Raw genomic sequence first — 16,434 nt, 5'->3', positions numbered from 1 at the left:
GATACTGCAGTGGTGTGGTACTTTGGAGTTAGATATTCCACTCGTGTAATACATTGTATCTTGATTTGAAAAGGCAGTTTTTGCTGGTTGACGAATGCATGGAATCCCAACTAAATGTACAACTATAAATTGTATTTACTTACGAAAATAAAGTATATTGACTTACAGTTACATTTGTAAGTGATGTGTTGGCTGTGTGACCTGCAGGGAAGATCCTAGGAGCCGGGGCCTTTGGGAAGGTGGTGGAGGCCACGGCTTATGGTCTGGGGGAGGACGACAACGCGATACGAGTGGCTGTCAAGATGCTCAAAGGTCAGAATCCATTGAAAAGAGAACACTTTTTAATCCAGGAGAAGAATTGATTAAAGCTGCTAAAATGTCTGTGATCTGAGTGGTACAGGGTAATTTCTCTCTCTCTGCAGCCAGGGCCCACTCAGATGAGAGAGAGGCTCTGATGTCAGAACTGAAGATCCTGAGTCACCTGGGACAGCACAAGAACATCGTCAACCTGCTGGGAGCCTGCACTCAGGCAGGTGAGAACGGAGCACTCTCCTTAAAATGCATGGAAAATACATACGTATTTGAATCAAATTCGACCAAAATGTTTATATATTTGGAAGCTTAAAATCTCACAATTTCTATAAAATAATATCCATTAATCTTCTCTAAGGACCCGTACTGGTGATCACCGAGTACTGTAGTCATGGAGACCTTCTGAACTTCCTGCGACACAAGCAGGAGACCTTCCTGAACACTGTCATGAACATGCCAGAGGTACCAGAAGAGACCAGCGACTACAAGAACGTCTGTGAGGAGAAACAGTTCATCAGAAGGTATGGATCATATTGGCATGCACCAAGCACATGAAAATGCAGGTGGACTCTCAGTAACCTTTATTCAACATACAGCAGCAGCCTGGTGACGTAACCACTTTGTCTGATTAGCCTCCTCCCGAACCTCTCCCTCCCCCTCTGATCCCTTCCTCCCCTCCCTCTACCAGTGACAGTGGGATCTCCAGTGTGTCTTCTGACAGCTACCTGGAGATGAGGCCTGGTTCCCAGCCCGTCAACTCCTCTCTGGGTAAACAATCTGTCGTTCTACCTTCTCATTTATCAAGCACCAGTCACTGCACAAGTTTTCCATTGTATTGTCCTTTGACTAAGTTAGACATTTGGGTGGACATCGATATATTCTATTCTATTCTATTCTATCAGACTCCCTGTGTCAGGAGGGAGGGCCAGACTCGTGGCCGTTGGACATGGATGACCTGCTGAGGTTCTCCTATCAGGTGGCTCAAGGTCTGGACTTCCTGGCAGCCAAGAACGTGAGTCACATCAACACACAGTTTCAAAACAAAGCTTGCGAAACAAGGCTTGTGTAACTAGGCATATTTCACAGTTTGAGATTATGTTTGGTGATAATTGGTCACACTATATTTTTTTTAAATATCATCTGACAGGTAGAGATTACCCACGGGGCACAAACTGGTTAAATCAACATTTATTCAACATAATTTGTCAACATATTGTGATGTGGAATCTACGTGGAAAATGCTTTGGATTTGTTGTTTTGAGTGTAACATGTTAACCACAGGATAATGTCAACCCATTTTCAACATAGACAAACCATGTATACATTTTTTTTTGTACCTCCTGCTTGGGGAAATTGATCTATCTACAGCTATACTTTCGATCTTGAACAAAGCTCAGCCCTGCTTAGCTTTGATATTTGTTACTGACTATTATCAATGTGCTGTTGTGAAAATGATTGTTGAGAGATCTCCACTTAATAAATTTACTGTTGCTATCGAAGTAATTCCAAAGGGTAGGTTTAACAGAGCAAATGAAATGTAATCATATTTTATCAATAATATATTATCAATGAGGCTATTTAGGCCTAAGTAACATTTGGGAAGTCATCAACGGCTATTATTTCAATTCAACTCGGGATTCAACTAAAAATAGACCAAGGGTTTGAAGCTTTGGTTGTCTTCAAATGGAATCTACAAGTTAATAATAAATATGTTAGATTTATGTCTCCATCTAAACCAAAAATAAAAGTTAAAGAATAGGATTCAATCAAATCAAACTGTATTTAAAGTATATTTAAATGTTGATTTTATTTAGTCCTATTCTTCCACTTGGATGTTTGAGATGGAGACCGAATCCAACTTATCAATTATTAATGTGTAGACAAACGAATAAGACTAAGCAAGTGGCTCAGATGGAACCATCCAGGCAGTAGATATAGTACATCTCCTTTAAATGTTGAAATTTGGTTGCATTGTCAACCAAAATCAAGTCAATATTACTTTTGCAAGACAGCCGTAACATTAGGCTATTTACTATCTTACAAACTGATGTCACAGTATTTATTCAACCTTAAAATGGGTTACACATTCATGGGCACATGTTCTTTTCCATAGGGGTCATGCGGGCATGTGCCCCTTCAGATTTGTCCCATTGATATTTTTTTAATAAATAATATATACATATATATTTTTTACATAGAGTTAAGCATAATGATTATGGCTCTAGATTACATGAAAAAGCTGTTTCAGGTGATTGAAAAATGTGACATTCTCCAACTTATGGACAGGGGGCCTAGCCCCCCTCCAGACAACCGCCCTAGCCATCAAATCAAATCAAAATCTAATTTAATTTGTCATATGCTTCATAAACAACAGGTGTAGACTAACAGTGAAATGTTTACTTACAGGTCCTTCCCAGCAATGCAGAGAGAAAAAATTGAAATAATAGAAAAATAATAACATGAGGAATAAATCCACAATAAGTAACTATTGGCAATACACAAGGGGTACAAGTACCGAGTCGATGTGCAGGGATACAAAGTAATTGAGGAAGATACAGTGGGGAGAACAAGTATTTGATACACTGCCGATTTTGCAGGTTTTCCAACTTACACAGCATGTAGAGGTCTGTAATTCTTATCGTAGGTACACTTCAACTGTGAGAGACGGAATCTAAAACAAAAATCCAGAAAATCACATTGTATGATTTTTAAGTAATTAATTTGCATTTTATTGCATGACATAAGTATTTTATCACCTACCAACCAGTAAGAATAACGGCTCTCACAGACCTGTTAGTTTTTCTTTAAGAAGCCCTCCTTTTCTCCACTCATTACCTTTATTAACTGCACCTGTTTGAACTTGTTACCTGTATAAAATACACCTGTCCACACCCTCAATCAAACAGACTCCAACCTCTCCACAATGGCCAAGAATAGAGAGCTGTGTAAGGACATCAGGGATAAAATTGTAGACCTGCACAAGGCTGGGATGGGCTACAGGACAATACGAAAGCAGGTTGGTGGGAAGGCAAAAACTGTTGGCGCAAATTATTAGAAAATGGAAGAAGTTCAAGATGACGGTCAATCACCCTCGGTCTGGGGCTCCATGCAATATCTCACCTGGTGGGGCATCAATGATCATGAGGAAGGTGAGGGATCAGCCCAGAACTACACAGCAGGACCTGGTCAATGACCTGAAGAGAGCTGGGACCACAGTCTCAAGGAAAACCATTAGTAACACACTACGCCATCATGGATTAAAATCCTGCAGCGCACGCAAGGTCCCCCTGCTCAAGCCAGCGCATGTCCAGGCTCGTCTGAAGTTTGCCATTGACCATCTGGATGATCCAGAGGAGGAATGGGAGAAGGTCATTGTGGTCTGATGAGACAAAAATAGAGCTTTTTGGTCTAAACTCCACTCCCTGTGTATGGAGGAAAAAGAAGGATGAGTACAACCCCAAGAACACCATCCTAACTGTGAAGCATGTAGGTGGAAACATCATTCTTTGGGCATGCTTTTCTGCAAAGGGGACAGAACGACTGCACCATATTGAGGGGAAGATGGATGCAAGATCGCGAGATCTTGGCCAACAACCTCCTTCCCTCAGAAAGAGCATTGAAGATGGGCCGTGGCTGGGTCTTCCAGCATGACAACGACCCGAAACACACAGCCAGGACAACTAAGGAGTGGCTCCGTAAGAAGCATCTCAAGGTCCTAGCCATTCTCCACACCTGAACCCAATAGAAAATCTTTGGAGGGAGCTGAAAGTCCGTATTGCCCAGCAACAGCCCTGAAACCTGAAGGATCTGGAGAAGGTCTGTATGGAGGAGTCGGCCAAAATCCCTGCTGCAGTGTGAGCAAACCTGGTCAAGAACTACAGGAAATGTATGATCTCTGTAATTGCAAACAAAGGTTTCTGTACCAAATATTAAGTTCTGCTGTTCTGATGAATCAAATACTTATGTCATGCAATAAAATGCAAATTAATTACTTAAATTATACAATTAGATTTTCTGTATTTTTGTTTTAGATTCCATCTCTCACAGATCAAGTGTACCTATGATAAAAATTACAGACCTCTACATGCTTTGTAAGTAGGAAAACCTGCAAAATCGGCAGTGTCTCAAATACTTGTTCTCCCCACTGTATAGTGGGGCAAAAAAAGTATTTAGTCAGCCACCAATTGTGCAAGTTCTCCCACTTAACAAGATGAGAGAGGCCTGTAATTTTCATCATAGGTACACTTCAACTATGACAGACAAAATTAGAAAAGAAATTCAGAAAATCACATTGTAGGATTTTTAATGAATTTATTTGCAAATTATGGTGGAAAAAAAGTATTTGGTCAATAACAAAAGTTTATCTCAATACTTTGTTATATACCCTTTGTTGGCAATGACAGAGGTCAAACATTTTCTGTAAGTCTGTTGCTGGTATTTTGGCCCATTCCTCCATGCAGATCTCCTCTAGAGCAGTGATGTTTTGGGGCTGTTGCTGGGCAACACGCACTTTCAACTCCCTCCAAAGATTTTCTATGGGATTGAGATCTGGAGACTAGCTAGGCCACTCCAGGACCATGAAACGCTTTTTACGAAGCCACTCATTCGTTGCCCGGGTGGTGTGTTTGGGATCATTGTCATGCTGAAAGACCCAGCCACGTTTCATCTTCAATGCCCTTGCTGATGGAAGGAGGTTTTCACTCAAAATCTCACGATACATGGCCCCATTCATTCTTTCCTTTACACGGATCAGTCGTCCTGGTCCCTTTGCAGAAAAACAGCCCCAAAGCATGATGTTTCCACCCCCATGCTTCAAAGTAGGTATGGTGTTCTTTGGATGCAACTCAGCATTCTTTGTCCTCCAACCACGACGAGTTGCAGCTGCAGGATTTGAGTCCCTGGCGGCGTAGTGTGTTACTGATGGTAGGCTTTGTTACTTTGGTCCCAGCTCTCTACAGGTCATTCACTAGGTCCCCCCGTGTGGTTCTGGGATTTTTGCTCACCGTTCTTGTGATCATTTTGATCCCATGGGGTGAGATCTTGCGTGGAGCCCCAGATCGAGAGAGATTATCAGTAGTCTTGTATGTCTTCCATTTCCTAATAATTGCTCCCACAGTTGATTTCTTCAAACCAAGCTGCTTACCTATTGCATATTCAGTCTTCCCAGCCTGGTGCAGGTCTACAATTTTGTTTCTGGTGTCCTTTGACAGCTCTTTGGGTTTGGCCATAGTGAAGTTTGGAGTGTGACTGTTTGAGGTTGTGGACAGGTGTCTTTTATACTGATAGTAAGTTCAAACAGGTGCCATTAATACAGTTAACGAGTGGAGGACAGAGGCGCCTCTTAAAGAAGAAGTTACACGTCTGTGAGAGCCAGAAATCTTACTTGTTTGTAGGTGACCAAATACTTATTTTCCACCATAATTTGCAAATAGATTCATAAAAAATCCTACAATGTGATTTTCTGGAATTTTTTTTCCCTCGTTTTGTCTGTCATAGTTGAAGTGTACCTATGATGAAAATTACAGGCCTCTCTCATCTTTTTAAGTGGGATAACTTGCACAATTGGTGGCTGACTAAATACTTTTTTGCCCCACTGTACATACAGGTAGGGGTAAAGGGATTAGGCAACAGGATATAAAATAAACAGTAGCAGCAGAGTATGTGATGAGTCAAAAGAGTTAGTTCAAAAAGGGCCAATTCAAATAGTCCATCCTGATGTACTTTGTGCCCCCTCAGATTTTTGGGGTGCATGACGCCCCTGGTTTACTGCAACAATAGATGTCTACTTATGTAATCATTGAAACTGTACATGTTCATGGTCTCAGATCAGTGGAAATCTTGGCATTACACACTTGTACCATGTACTTTAATGTAATCTCAACTGCAATCCAGGTTATTTTGTTGTGCTATTAGATGAAGCACAGTGATAACCGTTGGACTAGTAACCGGAAGGTTGCAAGTTCAAACCCCCGAGCTGACAAGGTACAAATCTGTCGTTCTGCCCCTGAACAGGCAGTTAACCCACTGTTCCTAGGCCGTCATGAAAATAAGAATTTGTTCTTAACTGACTTGCCTGGTTAAATAAAGGTAAAATAAAATAAAAATAAATAACTCATTAAGTTGTTGTTTAAATACACAAAATATCAAATCAAACTTGATTTGCCACATGCGCTGAATACACCAAGCGTAGACTTTACCGTGAAATGCTTACTTACAATCCCTTAACCAACAGTGCAGTTCAAGACAAAGAAAATATTTACCAAGTAGGCTAAAGTAAAAAGTAATTATAAAAAGTAACACAATAAGAATAATAATAACGAGGCTATATACAGGGGGCACCGGTACTGAGAGAGTGTGCAGGGGTACAGGGTAGATGAGGTAATCTGATTCTTATGAATCGTTCAGCAGTTTAATGGCTTGGGGGTCGATGCTGCTTTTTGGTTAGCTTGCCGTGCGGAAGCAGAGAGTCTATAACTTGAGTGACATGAGTCTCTGACAATTGTATGGGCTTGCCTCTGACATCACCTATTATTTACGACCTAGATGGCAGGAAGCTTGGCCCCAGTGATGTACAGGGCCGTTCGCACTACCCTCTGTAGTGCCTTACGGTCAGATGCCGAGCAGTTGCCATACCAGGCAGTGATGCAACCGGTCAGGATGCTTTCAATGGTGTAGCTGTAGAACCTTAAGTACACGTCCTGGTAATCCGTCTGACCCACTGGCTTTGTGAATGTTGACCTGTTTCAATGTTTTGTTCACATCGGTTTCCGAGAGCGTTATCACAAAGTCATCCAGAACAGCTGGTGCTCTCGTGCATGCTTCAATGTTGCTTGCCTCGATGCGAGCATAAAAGGCATTTAGCTCGTCTGGTAGGCTCGCGTCACCAGGCAACTCGCATCTGGGTTTCTCTTTGTAGTCCGTAATAGTTTTCAAAACCTTGCCACATCCGAAGAGCGTCAGAGCCGGTGTAGTAGGATTCAATCTTAATCCTGTATTGACACTTTGCTTGTTTGATGGTTCGTCTGAGGGCATAGCGGGATTTATTCTAAGCATCCTGATTAGTCTCCCACTCCTTGAAAGCGGCAGCTCTAGCCTTTAGCTCAATGTGGATGTTGCCTGTAATCCATGGTTTCTAGTTGGGATATGATCGTACAGTCACTGTGGGGATGACATCATCGATGCACTTATTGATGAAGCCGATGGCTGATGTGGTGTACTCCTCAATGCCATTGGATGAATACCTTTATTTAACCAGGCAAGTCAGTTAAGAACAAATTCTTATTTTCAATGACGGCCTGGGAACAGTGGGTTAACTGCCTGTTCAAGGGCAGAACGACAGATTTGTACCTTGCCAGCTCGGGGGTTTGAACTCACAATCTTTCAGGTAGTAGTCCAACGCTCTAACCGCTAGGCCACCCTGCCGCCCCAGTCTGTGCTAGCAAAACAGTCCTATAGTGTAGCATCCGCGTCATCTGACCACTTCCGTATTGAGCGAGTCACTGGTACTTCCTGCTTTAGTTTTTGCTTGTAAGCAGGAATCAGGAGGATAGAATTGTGGTCAGATTTGCCAAGTGGCGGGCGGGGGAGAGCTTTGTATGCACCTCTGTGTGTATCTGACTGTATTCCCAATTGAACGTTAGTGTGGTTGAAATGGTTGAAAGCGCAGTGATAATACACTTAGGTCAAAACTAAACCAAAAATCTGAAATAGATTTTCCATTGGAATTGGGTTGTCCTTATAGATCAGGGGTCTTCAACCCTTTCTTGCCCAGGGACCCCCTCCCAGGCAACCCAGCGACCCAGGGACTCCCATTATACGTTACCAGGCAAATGTGACCCCCGTCAATTTTTTGTATTTTTATTTATTATTTAGGGGTCATATGTTAGCAAAAAACATATCATTCACATGTCAGGTGAATTATAATGGCAAGGAGATGTGATCAACATTTTAAAATGAATAGATTTGGAAAATAGTTTTTCATTATGTTGACCTCCCCACATTATAACAAGAAGACTCTAACAGCCTATTAGCTAGAAAGGTGACGCCAAACACATTTTCACTAAGAACAGTTATTTAGCTGGTTAAACAAAGGTTAGCCATAGTGTTGGCAAAAATGAATGTCCAAGTCAAGAAAGCTTACCAGCAGCCAGCGGTACTTGCGTCACTGGTAGCCTATTGACTGGTAGCCTATTGACTGGTAGCCTATTGACTGGTAGCCTATTGACTGGTAGCTTATTAGCAGGTGCTTTTTCAAGGCATATGAGAGATACTCCAGTGAGTGTGATCAGCTCCAGTGAGTGTAAATTGCTGAATATTAGGAGTTGAGAAACAAAGTCGACATCATTATAGATAATATATTCTCCTCTTTTCTACTGTAGGTATGTAATTCAAAATGTGTTTTGTCTGTTGTTGCTCGCGCTATTTATCAAAACATTGAAAATAAAAAATATATTTTCAAATTTTAATTTTTACAAATATTTTTGCAGTACCTTTGCTTTGGCCATGGACCCCTGGTCAATACCCCTGTTTTAAATTGTGGAAAGTGTAGTGACAACACATTGGGAATTCATCTAACTGTTGGCTGTCTTTTTGAGTGGGTGAAAATATGTTGGAATCTCATTGATCAACATATCTAGCAAGTATTACCCAATTCCCCACATTGTAATGATGTGGTGTGCCCAGTGGATAGAGATGAGAGCTCTTTGTGAGGTTGTGGTAAGCCACTATAAGTGATCCTCTGTCTGTCTCTTTCTCTCAGTGTATTCACCGGGATGTTGCAGCCAGGAACGTCCTCCTGACAGACCGCCGTGTGGCTAAGATCTGTGACTTCGGCCTGGCACGTGACATCATGAATGACTCCAACTATGTGGTGAAGGGCAATGTGAGCAAACAACAACAACCTCAAATGAACAACCACCTCAATAACAACATTTTCTGTGTCAGTAACAACTATTTCACGTGTTTAGTAAGGGCCCAGGCCTGGGATTCTACTACACTATATGGAATTGTTTTAAGATGGTCATACCAAGAATCATTTAGATATTTGAATTTCGAATTTTAGGCCCCTTGTCAGTATATAAAAAATATTTACCAAAATGATGAAACATTGAATTTGGCCTTACTGCTATTATCCAATAGAAACACATTGAATAATGTATTCATACATGGAAAAACAGATAGTAAAAAATAAATCAAAGGAAGTTTGTTTGGAAGTGTCCCATATCTGAGAAATATAAGAAAGATCAGGAAACTATTATAGTTTTGTTTAACCATATTTAGCCCCTTTATTAGGCACTAAACTACTTTCATATACAGTATACTGTATACCTTTGTTTCCTGGTTAAATAAAGGTTAAATAAATAAAAATACTTCCATTCATTTTATAAACTTCCGGGGGACCTTCAGACGAGTCTTGTGATGCTTGTGGGTGTCCTAGAGCGTTTGTGAGACTCGCGCCTTTCGATGGTGAGTGTTGAGCCCAAACTGTTCAGACACTACAGACAGAAGTTGGTAGATCAGCGGTACCGACTTCAGACGAGTCCCATGGTGCTTGTGGGGGTCTTAGAGCAAAACGGAGACCACCATCGTGTTTGTGAGAGTCTCAACTTTCTAAACCAAACTGAACCGTTCTCCTGGTCTGACAAACACCACTGTAGCTCTGCCACCTGTAGCTCTGCAGATGCGGAAGGCCAACATGGGCGGATGTGGTGGACTGAGTCTATGCAAAACAGATATACAGATATATCAAGCTTAAACAGACGTATTTTAATGGGGACTTTGTATTAAAATTAAGCTAATTGAAGTACACATCGCGCTGACTTCGAAAATGTCAAGACATTCCATATCTCTGTTGCCTGCAGTCATGGCAATTGTAGTTTGCTTTTGAGGTTGTGTTGCGTATTAAATATAAACTGTTAAATATACACATTTTAATATGTATTTCCTCACACTATGTGTCTGTAGGCGCGTCTGCCAGTGAAGTGGATGGCTCCAGAGAGTATTTTTGATTGTCTCTACACTGTCCAGAGTGACGTCTGGTCCTATGGGATCCTGCTATGGGAGATCTTTTCTCTAGGTGAGCTGGCATAAACATGCATATCTAAACACAGTGGATTTTGACATCTCATTGGTTAAGTCATTCAGTCATTCTTCTTAAATTGATTGTGTTTTGTTTAATTTCCGTAGGAAAGAGCCCCTACCCCAGTATCCTGGTGGACACCAAATTCTACAAGATGATAGAGTCTGGTTATCAAATGTCCCGGCCAGACTTTGCCCCTCCAGAGATGTAAGTTACACATTAAGGGCTTTTAGGTTTCAATAACCTTGTCCCCATGCTAAAATGAGGCGGAAGTTTTTAAGATTTAAAGCACCATATTTTTACCCACTGAGTAAGCCTTGCTTCATTGAGATACAGATTCATGCATATTACAATATCCTTTTATATTTTTCTGGAATACTTAACAAAGACCCCCTATATTCCAATCATACTCCCTTTTCAGCATTTATGATAAAAATAAATATATTTATTGTGCCTTTTATTAATGCATTAAGCATGGCCGATTCCAGATTACTTCCTCTGAGCCCCAAGTTACAAAGCTCCCCTCAAACATCAAACACACCACAGAAACAAGAAATAAATAGTGTATTTCTCCCCCGAGGCTCTGCACATCTGTGAGTGTCAATTTTCCGTGGTTGTCACACTACCCAATATTTGTGTTGTGAGGCCGGAGACAGATAGACAGAGGCTACAGAGACTGAGATACAACCTAGTCATCAGGGACCCTTTGTGTGGGGGTAAGTTAGTCCTCGATCAGGCATGGTACTGTGTGGTGGTGAGGTAGTCCTTGATCAACCATGGTTCTGTGTGGGGGTGAGTTAGTCCTCTGTCAGGCATGGTTCTGCGTGTTAGCCACATGATCAGCAGGCTGGAGTCCGGAACAGTGTCATTTCACAGCCCAGGCAGGGAGAAGACTGGTGGGACTGTGGTGGCGTTTATGAGGGGTGCATCTCTGTGCGTCACAATCAACCATGCTTATCATTGTAGTGTCTAGATACATAGAACACTTTTTGACCAAACTTTGGGATTGTAAGTAGTACAAAGCAGAAGTATGGCAGGTGAAAAGTACACCTTACAGTAGCAACAGTCATCAAAATTGTTAAAAGGTTTTAAAAACAATTATATGAAATGAAACAGTTGGACAATGGATGAAGATACTTCAAACCTTTAGAATGTTTAAAGGCACGGGATAATTTAAAGGCACGGGATCATTTAAAGGCACGGGATCATTTAAAGGCACGGGATCATTTAAAGGCACATTTAAAGGCACGGGATCATTTAAAGGCACGGGATCATTTAAAGGCACGGGATCATTTAAAGGTACGGGATAATAGGCATGTTTGTCTTCTCTAAATAAACAATTGAAATAGGGCTGCAATGCAGCACATTAAAGCAGAACCTTTACATGTTTGTGTTTCATAATCATCACAGTTAAAACAGGAGAGCAATATCTATCTGGTAAAGTCCACAAAACATAGATTTACAGTATAAAACAAACAGTTGGATGGTCACACTATTGATTCAGGAGGACAGTTACCACAGCCGTCGCCAAGAAAACAAGTGTGTGCCGTCATTTCAGCACCACCAGCTGGCTGGACAGAGCCTCTCCAGCCGTCTATAGCGGACCAGCATTCAAATCAAATTGTATTTGTAACATGCGCCGAATACAACAGGTGTAGTAGACCTTACAGTGAAATGCTTACTTACAAGCCCTTAACCAACAATGCAGTTTTAAGAAAATACCTAAAACATGTGCAGGGGCAACGGTGCTGAGGTAATGAGTATATGTAGGTAGAGTTATTAAAGTGACTATGCATAGATAATAACAGATAGTAGCAGCAGCGGAGAAGTGGGGGGGGGGGGGTAAATGCAAATAGTCTGGGTATCCATTTGATTAGATGTTCAGGAGTCTTATGGCTTGGTGGTAGAAGCTGTTTAGAAGCCTCTTGGACCTAGACTTGGAGCTCTGGTACCGCTTGCCGTGTGGTAGCAGAGGGAACAGTCTATGACTAAGGAGGCTGGAGTCTTTGACAATTTTTAGGGCCTTCCTCTCTACACCACCTGGTATAGAGATCCTGGATGGCAGGAAGTTTGGCCCCGGTGATGTACTGGGCAGTACGCACTACCCTCTGTATAATGCCTTGCGGTCAGAGGCCGAGCAGTTGCCATACCAGGCAGTGATGCAACCTGTCAGGATGCTCTCGATGGTGCAGCTGTTAAACCTTTTGAGGATATGAGGACCCATGCCAAAAAATTTCAGTCTCCTGGGGGGGAATAGGTTTGCTGTGCCCTCTTCACAACTGTCATGGTGTGCTTGGACCATCTTAATTTGTTGGTGATGTGGACAACAAGAAACTTGAAACTCTCCACTTGCTCCACTACAGCCCTGTTGATGATAATGGGGGCGTGCTCGGTCCTCCTTTTCCTGAAGTCCATAATCATCTCCTTTGTCTTGATCAAGTTGAGGGAGAGGTTGTTGTCCTTGCACCACACGGTCAGGTCTATGACCTCCCTATAGGCTGTCTCATTATTGTCAGTGATCAGGCCTACCACTGTTGTGTCATCAGCAAACTTAATGATGGTGTTGGAGTCATGCCTGGCCGTGTAGTCATGAGTGAACGGGGAGTACAGGAGGGAACTGAGCACGAACCCCTGAGGGGCCCCCGTGTTGAGGATCAGTGTGGCGGATGTGTTGTTACCTACCCTTACCACCTGTAGGTGGCCCGTCAGGAAGTCCAGGGTCCAGTTGAAGATGGATGTGCTTAGTCCCAGGGTCCTTAGCTTAGTGATGAGCTTTGAGGACACTATGGTGTTAAACGCTGAGCTGTAGTCAATGAATAGCATTCTCACGTAGGTGTTTCTTTTTGTCCAGGTGTGAAAGGGCAGTGTGGAGTACACTAGAGATTACATAATCTGTGGATCTGTTGGGGCGGTATGCAAATTGGAGTGGGTCGAGGGTTTTTTGGATAATGGTGTTGATGTGAGCCATGGCCAGACTTTCAAAGAATTTCATAGCTACAGATGTGACAGTCATTTAGGCAGGTTACCTTAGTGTTCATGGGCACAGGGACTATGGTGGTCTGCTTGAAACATGTAGGTATTACAGACTCAGACAGGGCGAGGTTAAAAATGTCAGTGAAGACAGTTGGTCAGCGCATGCTCAGAGTACACGTCCTGGTAATCAGTCTGTGAATATTGACCTTTTTAAAGGTCTTACTCACATTGGCTGCAGAGAGCATGATCACACAGTCATCCAGAACAGCTGATGCTCTCATGGATGTTTCAAAGTGAGCATAGAAGTAATTTAGCTCGTCTGTTGGGCTCATTTAACTGGTCAGCTTGTGGCTGTGCTTCCCTTTGTAGTCTGTAATATCCTGCCACATCCGACGAGTGTCGGAGCCAGTGTAGTATGATTTGATCTTAGTCCTATATTGACGCTTTGCCTGTTTGATGCTTCATTGGAAGGCATAGCAGGATTTCTTGTAAGCTTCCGGGTTAGAGTCCCGCTCCTTGAAAACGGCAGCTCTAACCTTTAGCTTCTACATCTGCATTGCTTGCTGTTTGGGGTTTTAGGCTGGGTTTCTGTACAGCACTTTGTGACATCGGCTGATGTAAAAAGGGCTTTATAAATACATTTGATTTGATTGATAGCTCAGTATGAATGTTTCCTGTAAACTATGGCTTCTGGTTGGGTTATGTACGCACTGTCACTGTGGGAACGACGTCATCAATGCACTTATCGATGAAGCCAGTGACTGATCTGGTGTAGTTCTCAATGTCATCGGAAGAATCCCGGAACATATTCTAGTCTGAGCTAGCAAAACAGTCCTGTAGCTTAGCATCTGCGTCATCTGACCACTTTTTTATAGACAGAGTCATTGGTGATTCCTGCTTACATTTTTGCTTGTAAGCAGGAATCAGGAGGATAGAATTATGCTCAGATTTGCCAAATGGAGGGTGAGGGAGAGCTTTGCATTCATCTCTGTGTGTGGAGTAAAGGTGGTCTAGGTTTTTCCCCTCTGGTTGCACATGTAACTTGCTGATAAAAATGAGGTAAAACTGATTTAAGTTTCTCTGCATTAAAAGTCCTCAGCCACTAGGAGTACCGCCTCTGGATGAGTGTTTTCCTGTTTGCTTTTAGTGATATACAGCTCATTGAGTGGGGTTTTAGTACCAGCATCGGTCTGTGGTGGTATGTAGACAGCTACGACAAATACAGATAAACTCTCTAGGTAGATAATGTGGTCTACAGCTTATCATGAGATACTCTACCTCTAACCTTAGATACCGTGCACCAGCTGTTGTTTACAAATATACATAGGTCCCTGCCCTGTGTCTTACCAGAGGCTGCTGTTCTATCCTGCCAATAGTGTATAACCCGCCATCGGGCATGTTATTAATGCCACGACTCGGTGAAACATAAGATATTACAGTTTGTAATGTCCCGTCGTCAGGTTAAACATGCTTTCAGTTCGTCCCATTTATTTTCCAGCGATTGAACGTTGGCTAACAGTACGGATGACAAAGGCAGATTAGCCACTCGTAGCATGATCCTCACAAGGCACCCCGATCTCTTTCCGCAAAATCTCTGTTTATTTCTCCAACGAATGACGGGGATAACGGCCTGTTCAGGTGGTTGGAATATATTGTTCCCGTCCGACTCATTAAAGAAAATTGTTCATCCAATTTGAGGTGAGAAATCGCTGTTCTGATGTCCAGAAGCTCTTTTCGGTCATAAGAGAAGGTAGCAGCAACATAATATGTACAAAATAAGTTACAAACAATGCAAAAAAAATAATAAATAGCACAGTTGGTTAAGAGCCAATTAAAATGACAGCCTTCCTCTCTGGGCCCCAAATGATAAATGTCAGTCAAATATATATATACAGTACCAGTCAAAAGTTTGGACACACCTACTCATTCAAGGGTTTTTCTTTATTTATACTATTTTCTACATTGTAGAATAATAGTGAAGACATCATAACTATGAAATAACACATATGGAATCATGTAGTAACCAAAAAAGTGTTAAACAAATCAAAATATATTTATTTGTAGCAACCCTTTGCCTTGTAGCTTTGCACACTCTTGGTATTTTCTCAACCAGCTACTTACCTGTTATACTGAACAAAAATATAAACTTGACATGCAACAATTTCAATGATTTTACTGAGTTACAGTTCATATAAGGAAATCAGTGAAGTGAAATAAATTCATTAGACCCTAGTCTATGGATTTCACATGACTGGGCAGGGGCGCAGCCATGGGTGGGTCTTGGAGGGCATAGGCCCACCCACTTAAGAACCAGGCCCACCCACTGTGGAGCCAGGCCCAGCCAATCAGAATTAGTTTTTCCCCACATAAAGGTTTTATTACAGATTGAAATACTCATCAGCTGTCCGGGTGGCTGGTTTTCAGGTGAACAAGCCGGATGTGGAGGTCCTGAGCTGGCATGGTTACTCGTGGTCTGTAGTTGTGAGGCCGGTTGGACATAATGCAAAATTCTCTAAAACGACATTGAAGGCCGCTTATGGTTGAGAAATGATCATAAAATTCTCTGGCAACAGCTCTGGTGGGCATTCCTGCAGTCAGCATGCCAATTGCACGCTCTGATGTGTGCACAACATTTTTGTCAAATAAGCTTTTTGTGGGTATGGAACATTTCTGAGATCTTTTATTTCAGCTCATGAAACCAACACTTTACATTTTGATATGGACATGGAGTGGTTTGAAAGACCATAGAGCTCCATATTGAGACACTCTTCTCCCTGATTCTTGAAGGCCTTGCATGATGTAGTAAAATATAGTATTTTTAATACTGTATTTTGACCAATAACAATATGATCTTGATGCCCCACCAGGTATACGATCATGAAAATGTGCTGGAATCTAGAGCCAACAGAACGACCCACCTTCAGTAAAATCAGCCAGCTGATTGAGAGAGTCCTTGGGGAGCAGCCCGAACATCTAGACCAGGTAACACAGAGAGGGAGATGGATGTTTAACATGGTAGATATCTCTCTTATCAGAATAAAACAGCATCAATGCTAAGGAGAACATAAAAC

The 16,434-nt window shown here is 42.0% G+C and overlaps 1 protein-coding gene across 3 annotated transcripts in view; it reads left to right on the top strand.

Annotated features, from left to right (window-relative positions):
- Positions 1-16,434, top strand: part of LOC135545740 (macrophage colony-stimulating factor 1 receptor 1-like) — a 33,567-nt gene that overhangs the window by 15,138 nt on the left and 1,995 nt on the right. For all 3 annotated transcript variants that reach the window (XM_064973568.1, XM_064973567.1, XM_064973569.1), the window contains exons 13-21: positions 208-312; positions 423-533; positions 671-833; positions 1,001-1,080; positions 1,215-1,324; positions 9,071-9,193; positions 10,276-10,387; positions 10,498-10,597; positions 16,231-16,345. In XM_064973568.1, the coding sequence (XP_064829640.1) occupies positions 208-312; positions 423-533; positions 671-833; positions 1,001-1,080; positions 1,215-1,324; positions 9,071-9,193; positions 10,276-10,387; positions 10,498-10,597; positions 16,231-16,345 (1,019 nt within the window). The remainder of the gene's footprint in view (positions 1-207; positions 313-422; positions 534-670; positions 834-1,000; positions 1,081-1,214; positions 1,325-9,070; positions 9,194-10,275; positions 10,388-10,497; positions 10,598-16,230; positions 16,346-16,434) is intronic.

The sequence above is a fragment of the Oncorhynchus masou genome, chromosome 9 (assembly GCF_036934945.1).
Source record: "Oncorhynchus masou masou isolate Uvic2021 chromosome 9, UVic_Omas_1.1, whole genome shotgun sequence".
Lineage (NCBI taxonomy): Eukaryota > Metazoa > Chordata > Actinopteri > Salmoniformes > Salmonidae > Oncorhynchus > Oncorhynchus masou.
Note: the sequence above shows the minus strand (reverse complement) of the source record. Positions and strands in the feature narration are given on the sequence as shown.